Source organism: Octopus bimaculoides, chromosome 2 (assembly GCF_001194135.2).
Source record: "Octopus bimaculoides isolate UCB-OBI-ISO-001 chromosome 2, ASM119413v2, whole genome shotgun sequence".
NCBI classification, from domain to species: domain Eukaryota; kingdom Metazoa; phylum Mollusca; class Cephalopoda; order Octopoda; family Octopodidae; genus Octopus; species Octopus bimaculoides.
This window is the reverse complement of record NC_068982.1, coordinates 87,727,746-87,742,628: the sequence shown is the minus strand read 5'-3', so window position 1 is coordinate 87,742,628 and position 14,883 is coordinate 87,727,746. Positions and strand designations below refer to the sequence as shown.

Here is a 14,883-nt window from a genome sequence, read left to right as displayed (position 1 = left end):
AGAGAAACCCGTTGTCTGCTATAGCGATTTAATGTCATTATATTGAGAATAAAATCCATATTCCTTTTACAAATTTATTGAAACAAATGATACATGTTCTTTATTACATGGGAAAATGAAAGTAAATCTTCATATTTCAACTTAAGCACTGGTGACGTCAACCAGTTTCTTCAAATGGCCAGGAATGGAATGAACAACCTTCTGAAGGACATCAACTGGGATATCATTGAGAATCTCCTTAATCCATGTCTCCAAATCCTCCAGTGTGCGATCAGTATTATAACACCCCAACCTCATCAGTCCAGAGGATGTTTTCAAATAATTCAGGCCAATCTTCATCCCAACTTAGCATTAACTCTCCATATTCCATTTTGCAGTCACAGTCATCAGATTTTAACTCCTGCACGTAATGGGGTTTCCATAGATGAAAATTCAATTCTTTATGCAACACCATACATATTGTATGTCTTCTTTGTCCACTTTCACTAGCTGCTTGACGTGTTGATTATTGCAGGCTGCAATTAAACATTTCCAGCACTATTGCCACATTCTTTGCTGATCGGGATTTGGTTGGACAGCCACTTCTTCTTCCATCTTTCACAGAGCTCGTGATCATCAGCTTTGCATAACAACTTTTTATTGTCTCCGGACGCAGTGTTGCATGCTTACCTTTTCATGCACGCCACCATCTCCGAACCAAAACAATGGAATTCCGTACTTCATAGTGTGCTGCTATCTTAGCTTGCTCCTGAACAATCAAGCGACTGGCCATCTGGAAAATAAGAAATAAGAAAATAAGAAATCCCCATTAGTCTTGTCTGTTTAAAAAATCTTTTCATCATGACTTTTGTGATACTAAAAATTCTATAAGCAATTTCTAATGCCTAGTTACTTTGTACCCACCCTGTATATATATATATATATATATATATATATATATATATATATATACATTATTGAAAAGCAGCAGAAATATCACAAAAACTGTTACTCAGAGTTTCACATTCCCGTTCGTCAGACAGATTTGTTAGAATGGAGCAGAAATGACGATATAATCAAGCATAAAAATAGTTTAAATGATATATTTTTGAAAATGGTCTTGTTTCATTGGTCCTTTCAACTAATGGTCTTAAGCATGCAACGAACGAAATTAGTATAAATTCATCTTGTTGTAAAATTGAAGGGCAGAATTTAAATGCATATGGTAAATAATTATATACAAAATATAAATGAATTAATGCATTAACACTTATATCCATTTAAAAATTGAAAATTACATAGATATTTTTCAGCAGCATATACACATACTAAACCATCTATAACATACATATATACACAAATACACATATACATATATGTACGCACACATACATGCACACGAAATCTCTTGGTGTATCCATATACAGGTCAGTTGTTAGCGACGAAAGAGATGAGAAGTACATTAAGCATAGGGAGGAGGGAGAGAAAAAGTAAAAACAAAAAGAAAAGAAAAAGAAACTGAAACAGAAAACTAGCAAGAGAAGAGAGAAAGAGGTTGCTACATAGAAACACCAAGAAAGGAGAGATACTTCACAAATTGTGCTCAATGAACGCACACATAAAATAAAATTAAATATGTATATATATATAACTATAGATATGCATACAAATATACAAAAATATGTATGCAAATACATGCTCACATAAATATAAGTATATACACATATACACCCATGTGCATATGTACATAAATATATGGTAGAAGTGTACTCATCACCAAGTAAGACCATTTCCTAAATTCAATAAGTCCATGCAGACCTTTCAAGAGTCCAAGAAATTCCTGTGTGAATTTGTTTTGAGTGAGTAAATTGTTGGACAGTGCTGAATCCAATTTTCAGTGCAATCAGCTGTAAAACCAGTGGCACACAAGAGACTGAGATGACCAGAAACCAAGTGCTCTTCAAGTGTTTTTCAGACAAGTTTGCCAACTCCTAGAAAGAAGTTTTAATGAGAATTAGGGGGCTTTCACTTCCAGTCATTCACATGCTAATTAATCCATAGCTGGGACACAAACATGTGCTATTACTCAAGGTCAGAGTAGACCTGGAGCAATGGTATCTGAAGACTCTGGAACTCCCATACCAAGACCCCCACTGCAGGATGCCGTTTGAAGTTATACACACACGCACACACATGCTCACACACTATGGGCTTTTTTCAATTTTGGTCTGCTAAATCCACTCACAAGGAGGTTTTGGTCAATCTGGGGTTATAGTAGAAGACACCTAAGGTGCAATGCAGTGGAACTGATCCTGAAACCATGTGGTTGGGAAGCAAACTTCTTAACCATACAGCCATACCTGCACCTTTGTACCTAAAGTGTCATATTTATACTATACTTTCACTGTTTTTCCCCAGGCCAACCTGGATTGAGCTGACTTTTGATTTGTGATATTCCATCTGTGACCATCCAGTCTATTTATGGTTATGTAGAAGTACATTATCTAATATCATCCATCCTAATATATCAAGATTTAATTTAAAGGAAATTTTGTTGCTATTTCTAGCAGGTCAAAAAGCAACCACATTTAGGTTCCCCCATTGAATTGTTTTAATACTACCATTGTCATTGTTGTTTAAGCCCCTGGTCATTCTTGATCAAATAGACCTATGATCAAAGGCATTCCAACTATGACCACACTGAGCTGGGAACCAAAGACCAATATATATCTAATATATTCTTTTCTAAGATGGTGTTTTAGATGGGTGAAGGTGTGTGGCTTAGTGGTTAGGGTATTCAGCTCACAATCATAAGGTCGTGAGTTCAGTTCCTTGTGACATATTGTGTCCTTGAGCAAGACATTTTATTTCACGTTGCTCCAGTTCACTCAGCTGCCAAAAATGAGTAGTACCTGTATTTCTTTACAAGCAAGTTGTTCCATTGATCAGATCAACTGGAACCCTTGTCAACATAACCAACAGAGTGCCATTTATATTAGATGGAGGTTTAGTTATTTCTAACAGACTGAATGACCTCATATAGTTTACTTCATTGACTGGTGCATTGATAATATTTCAATTTTTCTTTTATCCAATCTAAACAGGTCACAAAAATTGAAAAATCTGATGATTTTACCGTTTCCGGTCAATGGAAAGTGTACACTAGAAACTGCAAATCAGGTGAAGAAAATGTCATTACATTTGATGGTGTCCTAGTTTGTACTGGGCATCATGCTGCTCCAAAAATCCCATCATTTCCTGGCATTGAGAAGTTCAAAGGACAAGTAATTCATTCTCAGCTCTACAAACACAGTAAGGGTTTTGAAGACAAGAGAGTTGTTGTAATAGGTTTTGGAAATTCTGGAGGTGATATTGCTGTTGAAGTCTCTAATACCACAGCCCAAGTAAGTCTTGTATATTTCTTCATTTTAAATTTAACCATTTAGTGTTTAAGACAACCATATCTGACCAAAATATTGTTTCAGTTTTATGTTCAAACTGGTTAGATCCAACCTCTCACACCTACCCTACAATGTTGTTCTAAAAATAAATAATCACATCATCAAAATGTCAAAGCTATAAGATTAATCCAAAATAATGTAAATAGATAAGTATTACGTTTGACAGAGTAATCTGGATGCTAAAGAGTTAAACATTTTCCTTTTTAATAATTAGCTTTTAACTTATCTTTTTCAAAAAATTTGAAATTTTTAAACAATCGTAATTTTTGTTTTAATGATAAACATGGGCTGTGACCACTGAGGACATGCATAGGCTTGAAAGAAGTGAAGCTAGTATGCTTCACTGGATGTGCAATGTCAGTGTGCATGTACAACAGAGTGTAAGCATCTCGAGAGAAAACCTTAGCATATGAGGCTTCTGATGTGGTGTGCAAGAGAGTTGACTGCACTGGTATAGTCATGTGATGCATGTGGACGAAGACAGTTGTGTAAAGAAGTGCCAGTCTCTAACTGTGGAAGGAACCTGTGGAAGAGGTAGACCCAGGAAGACATGGAACAAGGTGGTGAAACATGATCTTTGAATGTTGGGCTTCACAGAGGCAATGACAAGTGACCAAGACCTTTGGCAATATGCTATGCTTGAGAAGACCAGTGAAGCCAAGTGAAATCGTAGTCATGGCCTTTGCTGGTGTCACATAACTGGCACGTAAAACGCACCCATCTAACCTGTGTCAGCATGGAAAGCAGACACTAAATGATGATGATGATGTCATAGGCATAGGTGTGGCGCTGTGTGGTGAGAAGTTTGCTTCCCAACCATATGGTTCCTGGTTCAGTCCCACTGTGTGATACCTTGGGCAGATGTCTTGTACTATAGCCCTGAGCCAACCAAAGCCTTGTGAGTGGATTTGGTAGTAGACAAAAACTAAAAGAAGCCTGTCATATATATGTTTATGTATGTATCTGTGCATGTCTATGTCTGTTTGTCCCTCATCACTACTTGACAAGTGCTGTTGGTTTGTTTTTCATCCCCATAACTTAATAGTTATTGAGACCAATAAAATATATACCAGACTTTAAAAAATAAATACTGGTTGTGGATTCACTCAACTGAAATCCATCAAAGTGGTGCCCCAGCATGGCCACAGTTCAAACAAGTAATAGATAAAAGATCAAAAATTTGGTAGAGCAACAGAGTAAATACATACATCTTACTCATACATTTCAATTTTGGCTTGCTTTCTGTGGTTGAATGCTTTTCCTAACACCAACCACATTAGGGAATGTACTGAGTACATTTTATTTTGACACCTGCATTAGAGATGTTCCTGTGGCCTCAGAAGAGTAAACAGGTTCTCTTGACCCTCTCCTTGTACTCTGCCACTGAGCACAATAGTATAAGGAAAGAATACAGCATTTGTTCTAAAAATCACAAAGCCATGAAAAATCATTCCAGTATCAGCATTAAATTGTTCTACTTTTCAACATATTTCAGAAGTGTAGAATCAAAATGTTTTAGAATTTATCCTTATTTTCATTATTGATTTAAAATTTTGGCTTAAGGCCAATAATTTGGGGAAGAGAAGATAAATTGATTACATCAACTCCATGGTTCAACTGATACTTATTTTAACAACCCCGAAAGGATGAAAGGCAAAGTTGACCTTGATAGAATTTGAACTCAGAATGTAAAGACAGATGAAATGCCACTAAGCATTTTGCCTGGTATGCTAATGATTCTGCAAGCTCACCACCTTCCATATCACCATTATTGACTTATTTCATCATCATTGTATATGAGAGAGAAATATTTCTGTGAAAGTCGAAAAATATTCCACAAAAGGAAAACACTGTAAAACCAACTGCCACATAAACCACAACCCTATTGATATTACAGTCATAGGGATATTACGGCCTTTGTACCAATATGGTTGTTACTCATAATACAGGGGTTAACATATATCATATTTTATGGCCTGTTAGATGCTCTTTTTCTCCAGAAATCCCCCCAGGTCCTTTGTGTGAAGTTGGACCTATACGAGGGGTGCTGAAAAGTTCCTGGCTTTAAGGGTATCTCGAAAGACTAGGTTGGAGGCCTAATCTTTCAAGTTCTTTAACAGAGCTTAGAAAAACTGAAGGACCACTGCAATAAGTGTGTGAATCTGAGAGAGGAATATGTTGAATAAAATTCTAATTTTACCGAAAGCCAGAGACTTTCCAGCTCCCCCTCGTATTATATACTTTAACCCTTTTGATACCAAACTGCCTAAAACTGCCTCTGGATCTACGGTGCAAACTTCTTATTTTTAAGTGAACTAAATTAAAAATTTCTATAAGAATTTCATGTTAATTTATGTTCCAAACTCCATTTTAATAATGATCAAGTTATTTTTTTTAATTCTTAATTATTATCAAAATTAATCAAAACAAACAGTGTATTTTAGTAGGTATTCAGTAACAAAAGGGTTGATACACCAAAATCTCTTTCTTCCTAAATATATGCTACTGAAATTGGGGTACGTTTGGTATGATCATATGTTATTCATGCTATCAAATACAGTATATTCGGTATAGCTGTTAAGGTATGGCATCAATGTGTCTTTTCTATTGAAACTATTAGGGTCTCTACTCCTTGGAGTTGACTGGGTTGATGCTTTCTCCACTCAGGCATTCTTGTATCACTTCTCCTCTTATCCCTTTTGACATGTGTGCCTTGACACCGTACCCAGCCCTGCACTAATTACACTGCTCAATTTTTCTTTCCCCAAAAATCTGCTATCTGGAATTCTCTCCCTACTCATGTCTTTCTAACAGGAAAGGTTCAAGGGTAATATTAATGGTATCAATTTCAACAGTTTACAAAGGCCTGTGAAAACCAGACACTTCCACTTCCTCCACACCCAGTAAGAAAAGAGAAAAGACTGTTGGTTTATAGTACAAGAGTTATTATATAACATTAATATGGCTACTACTTATCATATAGATAATAATAATGCGCATATATATATATATATATATGTATATATATATATATATAGACATAGTGAGATAAAAAAAAAAAACAAGGCAGTAAATAGATTTCATAACATTTATCAAGAAAAGGTCTTACAGCTGTTTCCAGGATATTTTATATATCCCTTCATCAGAGACAGTGAGAATGAATGTTTGAGTACTAATTATTGTAGAGAAGATATGAAATACAGAGGGAAGTAAGTGAATGGATATAGAAGTAAAATACATAAGGATATTGTATTTGCAGTTCCATTATTGAAGTAGAATGGTGTATATAAGTGGTGAACAATTTTTTTGGTGGAGAAATTTTCTTGTACCTGGTCTGTGAGTTCCAATGGTGGTTATATTTGGTCATTCCAAGTATAGAGCCTTGTAAACAGTGTTGGTTGATCGAGGGGTCTTTTTGGTGTGAATTCAACTGTGTTGATAGTGTTAATGGATAGATAGAGGGAGGAGAGATGTGTATGATTAGAAAGAGGAGATGGGTCAAATCAAAAACAGGAAGAGAGAATGGGAAGAAAAAGGGAAGGAGATAAAAAGAAATCAAGAGAGGGAAACAATACCAATACCTTTCATATCCTTGATGTATGTATGTATGTATTTATTTATTTATGTATTTATTGAGTTTCAGTATGGTTATTACTTAAAAGCAACACTTCAGTCTGGCTTCAGTCATGATGAATAACATAACTAAAAAAATTAAAATCAGATTAAAGTTGATTACAGTTATAGTATCTATCCAAATCTTACTTAGAGGCAGTGTTCAGAAAGCAATATTTTACTTCGGCTTTAGCTATGGTAGCTAAAACAAACTAAAATGTCTATTTTGTTTTGCTCTTTAAAACATCATCATCATCATCGTTTAATGTCCGTTTTCCATGCTGGTATGGGTTGGACGGTTTGGAAAGCCAGGAGGCTGCGCCAGACTCCAGTCTGATCTGGCAATGTTTCTACAGCTGGATGCCCTTCCGAATGACAATCACTCCGAGAGTGTAGTGGGTGTTTTTTACAATCCACTGGCTCGAGGGCCAGAGGGGGACTGGCATCGACCATGATTGGATGGTGCTTTTTACATGCCACCGGCATGGGAGCCAGTCACGGCAGTGCTGGCATTGGCCATGTTCGGATAGTGCTTTTTACATGCCACCGGCACAGAAACCAGTCAGAGCAAGGGGGCTGGCATTGACCATGTTCAGATGGTGCTTTTCATGTGCCACTGGCATGGGGACCACAACTACAATTTCCATTTGATTGTGATTTTATTTTATTTTATGTGATGTACTTGACTCAGTAGGTCTCTTCAAGCATGACATGTCATCCTATAATCCAAGGGTACTTTTGAGTTGGCTGGTTATGCGACACTGGTGTAGGTTATAGCTGTGATCTCACTTTATTTGCTGGGTCTTCTCAGTCACAGCATATCTCTAGAGGTCTCTGTCTTTCGTCATTTCCTCTGTGAGACTCATGTTTGACGGTCATGCTTCACCAGCTCATCCTATGTCTTCCTGGGTCTCTCTCTATCCCGGATTCCTTCCACTGTTTGAGAGTGGTACTTCTTCACACAGCTCTCCTCATCCATCCGTAGTACATGACCATACCAACTCAAACGTCTCTCTTGCACGCCACATCCAATGCTTCTTATGTCTAACATTTCTCTCAGAGCACTTACACTCTGTCATGTGTGCACACTGACATTACACATCCTACGGATCATGCTAGCTTCATTTCTTTCAAGCCTACATATGTCTTCAGTAGTCATGGCCCATGTTTCACTGCTATGAAGCATAGCAGTTCACACACATGCATCATACAATCTACCTTTCACTCTGAGCAAAAGGCCCTTAGTCACCAGTAGGGGTAGAAGCTGTCTGAACTTTGCCCAGGCAATTCTTATTCTAGTGGTAACGCTCTCTGAGCATCCACCCCCACTACTGACTTGGTCTCCTAGGTAGTGGAAACTATCAACTACTAGTTTATCCCCCTGGCATATGATGGAATCTATTTTCTGAGCATCTGTGGTGTTTATTGCTCCAGTGCATCTGACTCACAGGAAAGCTATCTTCCCGGTTAATCTTCCTTTGATGTTGCTGCACCTCTTATGCGTCCATAGCTTACACTGGGTACATCTTATGTAGTTTCTACCTACACCTTTTCTACAGATTGAGCAAGGCCACCTACCTGAAGGGATGTGTGATGTGTTCGCTTTCCTACTTACTAGAACTTTGGTCTTTGTGATATTGACTCTAAGGCCCTTCGACTGGAATTTATCTCTAGTTATGGTAGTGATTCTGCTATGAGGGCCAGGTCATCAGCATAGAGGAGCTCGCAGGAACAACCTGTCTTGAATTCCGGAGGACTATGATGAATAAGAGGGAGCTACAGGCTGATCCTTGGTGGACCCCTACATCTACCCGTAATTCTTCACTATACTCATTGCCAACCCTAACCTTACTAACGGCATCTCTGTATAGGGCCTGTACAGCCCTTATTAACCATTTGTCAATCTCCAGTTTCCACATCGCCCACCAGATAAGGGATCAGGGGACCCTCTCAAAGGTTTTCTCCAAGTCTGCAAAAGCCAAGTATAGGAGTTTATCTTTGGCTAGGTATTTCCCCTGCAGTTGCCATACCAGGAATATGGCATCAGTGGTGCTTCTACCTGGCACAGACTGCATCTCATCTAAGTGGACTCTCTCCCTAATTAGTTGGGCTATGACCCTCTCCGTGACCTTCATCACCTGATCCAGCAGTTTGATACCCCTAACCATAATATACTATGAAGTATATTAAACAATTTTTACAAGTCAATACCATGTTCTACTGCTTTAGCATTAATATTTTTTATAAGTAGGCGCAGGAGTGGCTGTGTGGTAAGTAGCTTGCTTTCCAACCACATGGTTCCGGGTTCAGTCCCACTGCGTGGCACCTTCGGCGAGTGTCTTCTACTATAGCCTTGGGCCAACCAAAGCCTTGTGAGTGGATTTGGTAGACGGAAACTGAAAGAAGCCCATCGTATATGTGTATATGTATATATATATATATATGTGTGTGTGTGTGTCTGTGTTTGTCCCCCCAACATCGCTTGACAACCGATGCTGGTGTGTTTACGTCCCCGTAACTTAGCGGTTTGGCAAAAGAGACTGATAGAATAAGTACTAGGTTTACAAAGAATAAGTCCTGCTGTCGATTTGCTCGACTAAAGGCGGTGCTCCAGCATGGCTGCAGTCAAATGACTGAAACAAGTAAAAGAGTAAGTCAATATTGTGTTCTACTGAAATGTATATTGATTCTTTTTACCTAGATGTTCTGGTGGCCAGCCTATATAGGCTGGCCACCAGATGTTGACTAAAAGTGTTTTAGATATAGGGTGGCCATCAAAAGTAGCTATTACATATTCTATAATTGTTGATTAATGTCATTTGAACATTGTTTGAGATGTAAAATCTGTAAGACTGTTATTTTTGAACATAGACATTGACAAGACTAGAATAAAGTCAGGTGCTAAGAGGTGCATATGTTTAATGAACATTAGCACAAATATCCTTTTATTCTCTTTTACTGATTGCAGCCAGTTGGATGTACCCATGCTGGAGCATCACCCATCACAAAATATTACTGCACCAAGCTAACTAGAGAACCTCTATACTTGACCTGCTTGAAAAAGCAACCAAACAACCTCATCTCACACTCTACTGCCTTGAAAAATGGAAACATTAAATAATGTAGTCCTAGACACACTATGTATGAAAATGAGATGGACTGGTCTTAGCTGAAATGTTCTTCAACAAATGTTTGCTCAGCCAGATGTTATTGATAACATTATTAGGTTGGGTCAGCCAGGAGTTGAACCCAGATTGATTCTTTGAAAGGCAAAGAACCATTACACCACTACTAGTTATAATAAACACATTAATATAAATCAAATCATGTGCCAGGTAAATACATATTATTAATTACTCCACAATATACTTGCTCGTTAATGATTTTGTTGTTGAGAATTAAAGTTCTCAAAGTTTATTATCAGACTATCAAAAATGTATTCTTTTTGTTTTTGTAAAGTGAAACAATGAAGAACTTTCAGTCCAAACTGTCTTGTTGATATCCTAGTTATGTATTACCAAGCAGGAATAATTATATTTCCAGCAGATTTTGATTCTAGTTATTTACCTTGAACTCAATAAAGTAGCATATCTTTGGAGGTCAGTGAAACAGTGAATACACAGGAAATGAAGGTTAAGCTTGTTGGTGATATAGCACATGTAGAGAATGAATGTTAAGTTACTGAAAGGATGAATGTTCAGGTCAGTGAAATAGCATATATATAAGGTGAATCATCATCATCATCATCGTTTAACGTCCGCTTTCCATGCTAGCATGGGTTGGACGATTTGACTGAGGACTGGTGAAACCGGAAGGCGTTCAGGATAATGTGAAATAGCACATATACCGAATGAAGGTTGGGTTCAGTGAAATAGTATGTATAGGAGATAAATGTGAAAAGCAAGGAAGCTGATTCTGAAAGGTAGTTTTGATATTTTTAGACGAAGTGTCTTGAAATCACTTACCTTTGTACTTTGTTGAGGTGTTGTTAACAATATATGAATTTGATTTAGTTGAAAATGACTTATTGCTATACTCTCTTGAAATTTGTATGAATATAAGATTATATAGATATGATGTAATTTCTAATCTTTGATGTTTTAAACTGACATTCCATTATATTTCAGACATATCTAAGTACAAGACATGGAGCATGGGTAATCAATCGAGTGGCAGAGAAAGGTTATCCTATAGATATGTCCTTTCAGAAAAGATTTTTTTACACCATACAGAAATTATTACCATCAGTTTCCAATGCATTCACTGAATGGAAACTGAATCAACGTTTCGACCATGCACTATATTCAATAAAACCTAAACATTCATTTCAAAGCCAGCACCCGACAGTAAATGATTTCCTTCCAAACAAAATAATTTCGCATTCTGTAATAATAAAGCCAGATGTTCAAGAAATAACAGAGAATGGAATTCAGTTTGTTGATGGCACTTTCGAAGATGACATTGATGCAATAATTCTTGCAACTGGTTATGACATTAAAATACCTTTCATTGCAAAATCAATTCTTGATACAGAAAAAAATAATTTTCATTTATTCAAATACCTTTTCCCACCTGACCTTGAAAAGCCCACTTTGGCTTTAATTGGTTTTGTACAACCTATTGGAGCACTTCTGCCAATTTCTGAGCTTCAATGCCGTCTTGCAACACGTATTTTCAAGGTAAGAATAAGATTTGTAAGTAGTTTTAGAATATTGTCTGGATCACTTAAAATTCAGACTATATTTTCTTTTCAGTGTGTTTTACAAGTTCCTAAATGATTTTGATATAACTTTTGAAAGGTAGTAGATGGTAATTGGCAGAGCTCTACATTTAGTCCAATATTTTAATTTTCCTACTTAACCATCATCTTAATAATAATAATGATAATGATGATGATGATGATGATGATAATAATAATAATAATAATAATTCTTTCTTTATTTGCCACAAGGGTCACAAAGATATTTATGAGAATACACAGACAAAAGACATTGGGAATTTACATAGAAAACATGTGAACAATGAAAAAAAAATAACAAGAAAATTCTAAAAAACAAACTATCCAATAGGTGGAAATACCACCCAGGGGCAATCAAGGAACCCCACAGATCCCAGGTTACCCTACTCACTGGAGTACCATGGCAAATGCTTCTCCCTCCTCCATACTCCTCAGCCTAAAAATGCAAGCTAAGAGTTGGTCACTTTCTCGGGCTATCCTCATCACGTTCACCCATCTTTCAGCCAATTTACTCTGGGGGTGGGGGGAGGGCAGCACATCCCTTTCAACCCTCAACTTCCTCTTTTCAAATGGAATTTTAGAAAGTCAGTGAGGGCTTGGCCAAAGAGGAAATTGTTCATCTGAGAAAACAGCCTAAACCTTCTTGACAAAAGGAAAGTGATGGGGATGTTCTTCCAGATCTGTTCTACACATGATAGCAGCTGTTTAACATAATTCCACAAGTTAACAATGCTCAAGTACTATATGAACATGTGTGGAATGGTTTTGAAGGATATTGAAATTGAGATTCATACTGAAGGAAATTGGACCTGAGATTCACATGGTCAACCTGCAGAAAAGTGCAATGATAAATTCTACAAGAATCCTAACAAAAATTTGAGGAGATTTGTTGACAACATTACTGCTAACCAGGGCCGGATTAAGACCCATAGAAGACCTAAGCACTTATATGTAATTTAAAATATAAACAATAATAAACCATAAAATAAATTTTTATTTTTCAAAATGAAACAATACTAACAGTAAGATTGTATACACCATGTATACAATTGGAAAAATCAGTGGTGAGGATACTGTATCACTACCACCATTACAGTACCACATACAAAATAATGCATGTGGGGACATCACCAGCACCACATAAATTACAGAATGAAATACAAACTTAGTTATTGCCACCAGTCCATCACCATGTGAAAACTAATAATCAGAATATACATGCGTTGCTAAAAGCAGCACTATACACTTTTTAGCCATTTTTATGAGTTTCATATCATTTCATTAGCACTACCAGTTCACAAAATTATGAAACATTAATTACGTTATTTGTTGTTAGAGTCATGAAAATGGAAAGGAGAGATTAAAAACAAACAGGAATCAACTTACAAAGTTACAATGTTACCGTGTGTGTTGTTTGCATGCTTGATGCTAAGTGAGCACTGTTGCACTCACTTCTCAGTGGATCACTGAACAAGACAGCCAACATTACAAAGACAAGCATGATCATGTGACCCTCTGTGGACCTTGAGGCAGTTACCAGATTCTGATTTTGTTGTATTCCCAAGGTTAATGTATATAATTAACCTTTATTATTACTATTTTATTTTATTTTAATTTTGTGTTAATAGAAAACACTTTTAAAAGAGAAATATTTGTAAATTGCAGGGTAATATAATTAATAATCTAGTATATATAAATCACAGTATGTGCATGTATAATGACTAACACATACATTTCCACAATTCTCCACTGATTTTCTCCAAATCTTACATACACATCACTTATGTCCCAAGGGTGGTCATGCACTATAACATTTTGCCCAGAGCTCCCGCATAAATGGACGTAATGGGACATAGTTTTTTGTGTGTAGGGTCTTCCATACTTTTTAATCTTTTTATAAAACTTTATTCTCTTTATTGAGCAACCACTATAAAAGGTTGCTCAATAAAGAGAATTAATGGAAGAAAGAGAGTCTGCTGAATGTCGACCCAACAGAGGGACCAGCTATCCAAGTTGACAGTACCATGGTAGATAAAGCAATTAAGAGTATGAAGACAGGGAAAGCCCCTGGCCCATCAAGAATCACTGCTGAGATGCTCAAAATATCTGGCAGTGCTGGCTATAGCCTAGTCACCCGTATAGTTAACCAGGTGATACACGAAGGAGTCATACCCAATGACTGGTGTAGCAGCACCATAGTCAACTGCTACAAGGGTAAAGGTGACGCTTTAGATACAAATAATTACAGAGGTATCAAGCTGTTGGACCAAGTAATGAAGGTCATGGAGAGGGTCATAGCCCAACTAATTAGGGAGCGAATCAGTTTAGATAAGATGCAGTTTGGGTTCGTGCCAGGGAAAAACACTACTGATGCTATATTTCTGGTAAGACAGCTGCAGGAGAAATACCTAGCCAAAGACAAACCTCTGTACCTGGCTTTCGTTGACATGGAGAAAGCCTTTGACAGGGTCCCCTGCTCCTTTATCTGGTGGTCAATGAAGAAACTAGGGATAGATGAATGGTTAGTGAGAGCTGTGCAAGACATGTACAGGGACACTGTCAGTAAAGTGTGGGTTAGCAACGAGTACAGTGAAGAATTCTGGGTAGAGGTAGGGGTCCACCAAGATTCAGTCTTCAGCCCCTCCTATTTATCATAGTCCTCCAGGCAATAACACAGGAATTCAAGACAGGATGCTCTTAGGAGCTCCTTTATGCTGATGACCTTGTCCTTATTGCTGAGTCACTATCAGAACTAGAGGAGAAATTTCAGGTGTGGAAGCAAGAAGGGCCTTAGAGTCAACCTAGCTAAAACCAAAGTCCTAATAAGTAGGAAGGTAGACAAAATACAAACCCCTTCAGGTAGATGGCCCTGCTCGATTTGTAGAAAAGGCATAGGTAGAAACTTTATAAGATGCACCCAGTGTAAGCTATGGACACATAAGAGGTGCAGCAATATCAAAGGAAGGCTAACTAGCAAGATATTTTTTGTATGTGGCAGATGCTCAGGAACAATAAACACTGAAAATGTGCAGAAAACAACTATTGCCACATTCCAGGGAGAAAAACTAGAAGTAGTTGATAGCTTCCACTATC

General features: G+C 37.3%; 1 protein-coding gene across 1 annotated transcript in view; it reads left to right on the top strand.

The window, feature by feature from the left end:
- LOC106875875 (flavin-containing monooxygenase 5) overlaps nucleotides 1-14,883 on the top strand; it is a 38,664-nt gene that overhangs the window by 11,043 nt on the left and 12,738 nt on the right. Inside the window, exons 2-3 of the mRNA XM_014924177.2 lie at nucleotides 3,084-3,383; nucleotides 11,180-11,731. Coding sequence (XP_014779663.1) covers nucleotides 3,084-3,383; nucleotides 11,180-11,731 — 852 coding nt within the window. The remainder of the gene's footprint in view (nucleotides 1-3,083; nucleotides 3,384-11,179; nucleotides 11,732-14,883) is intronic.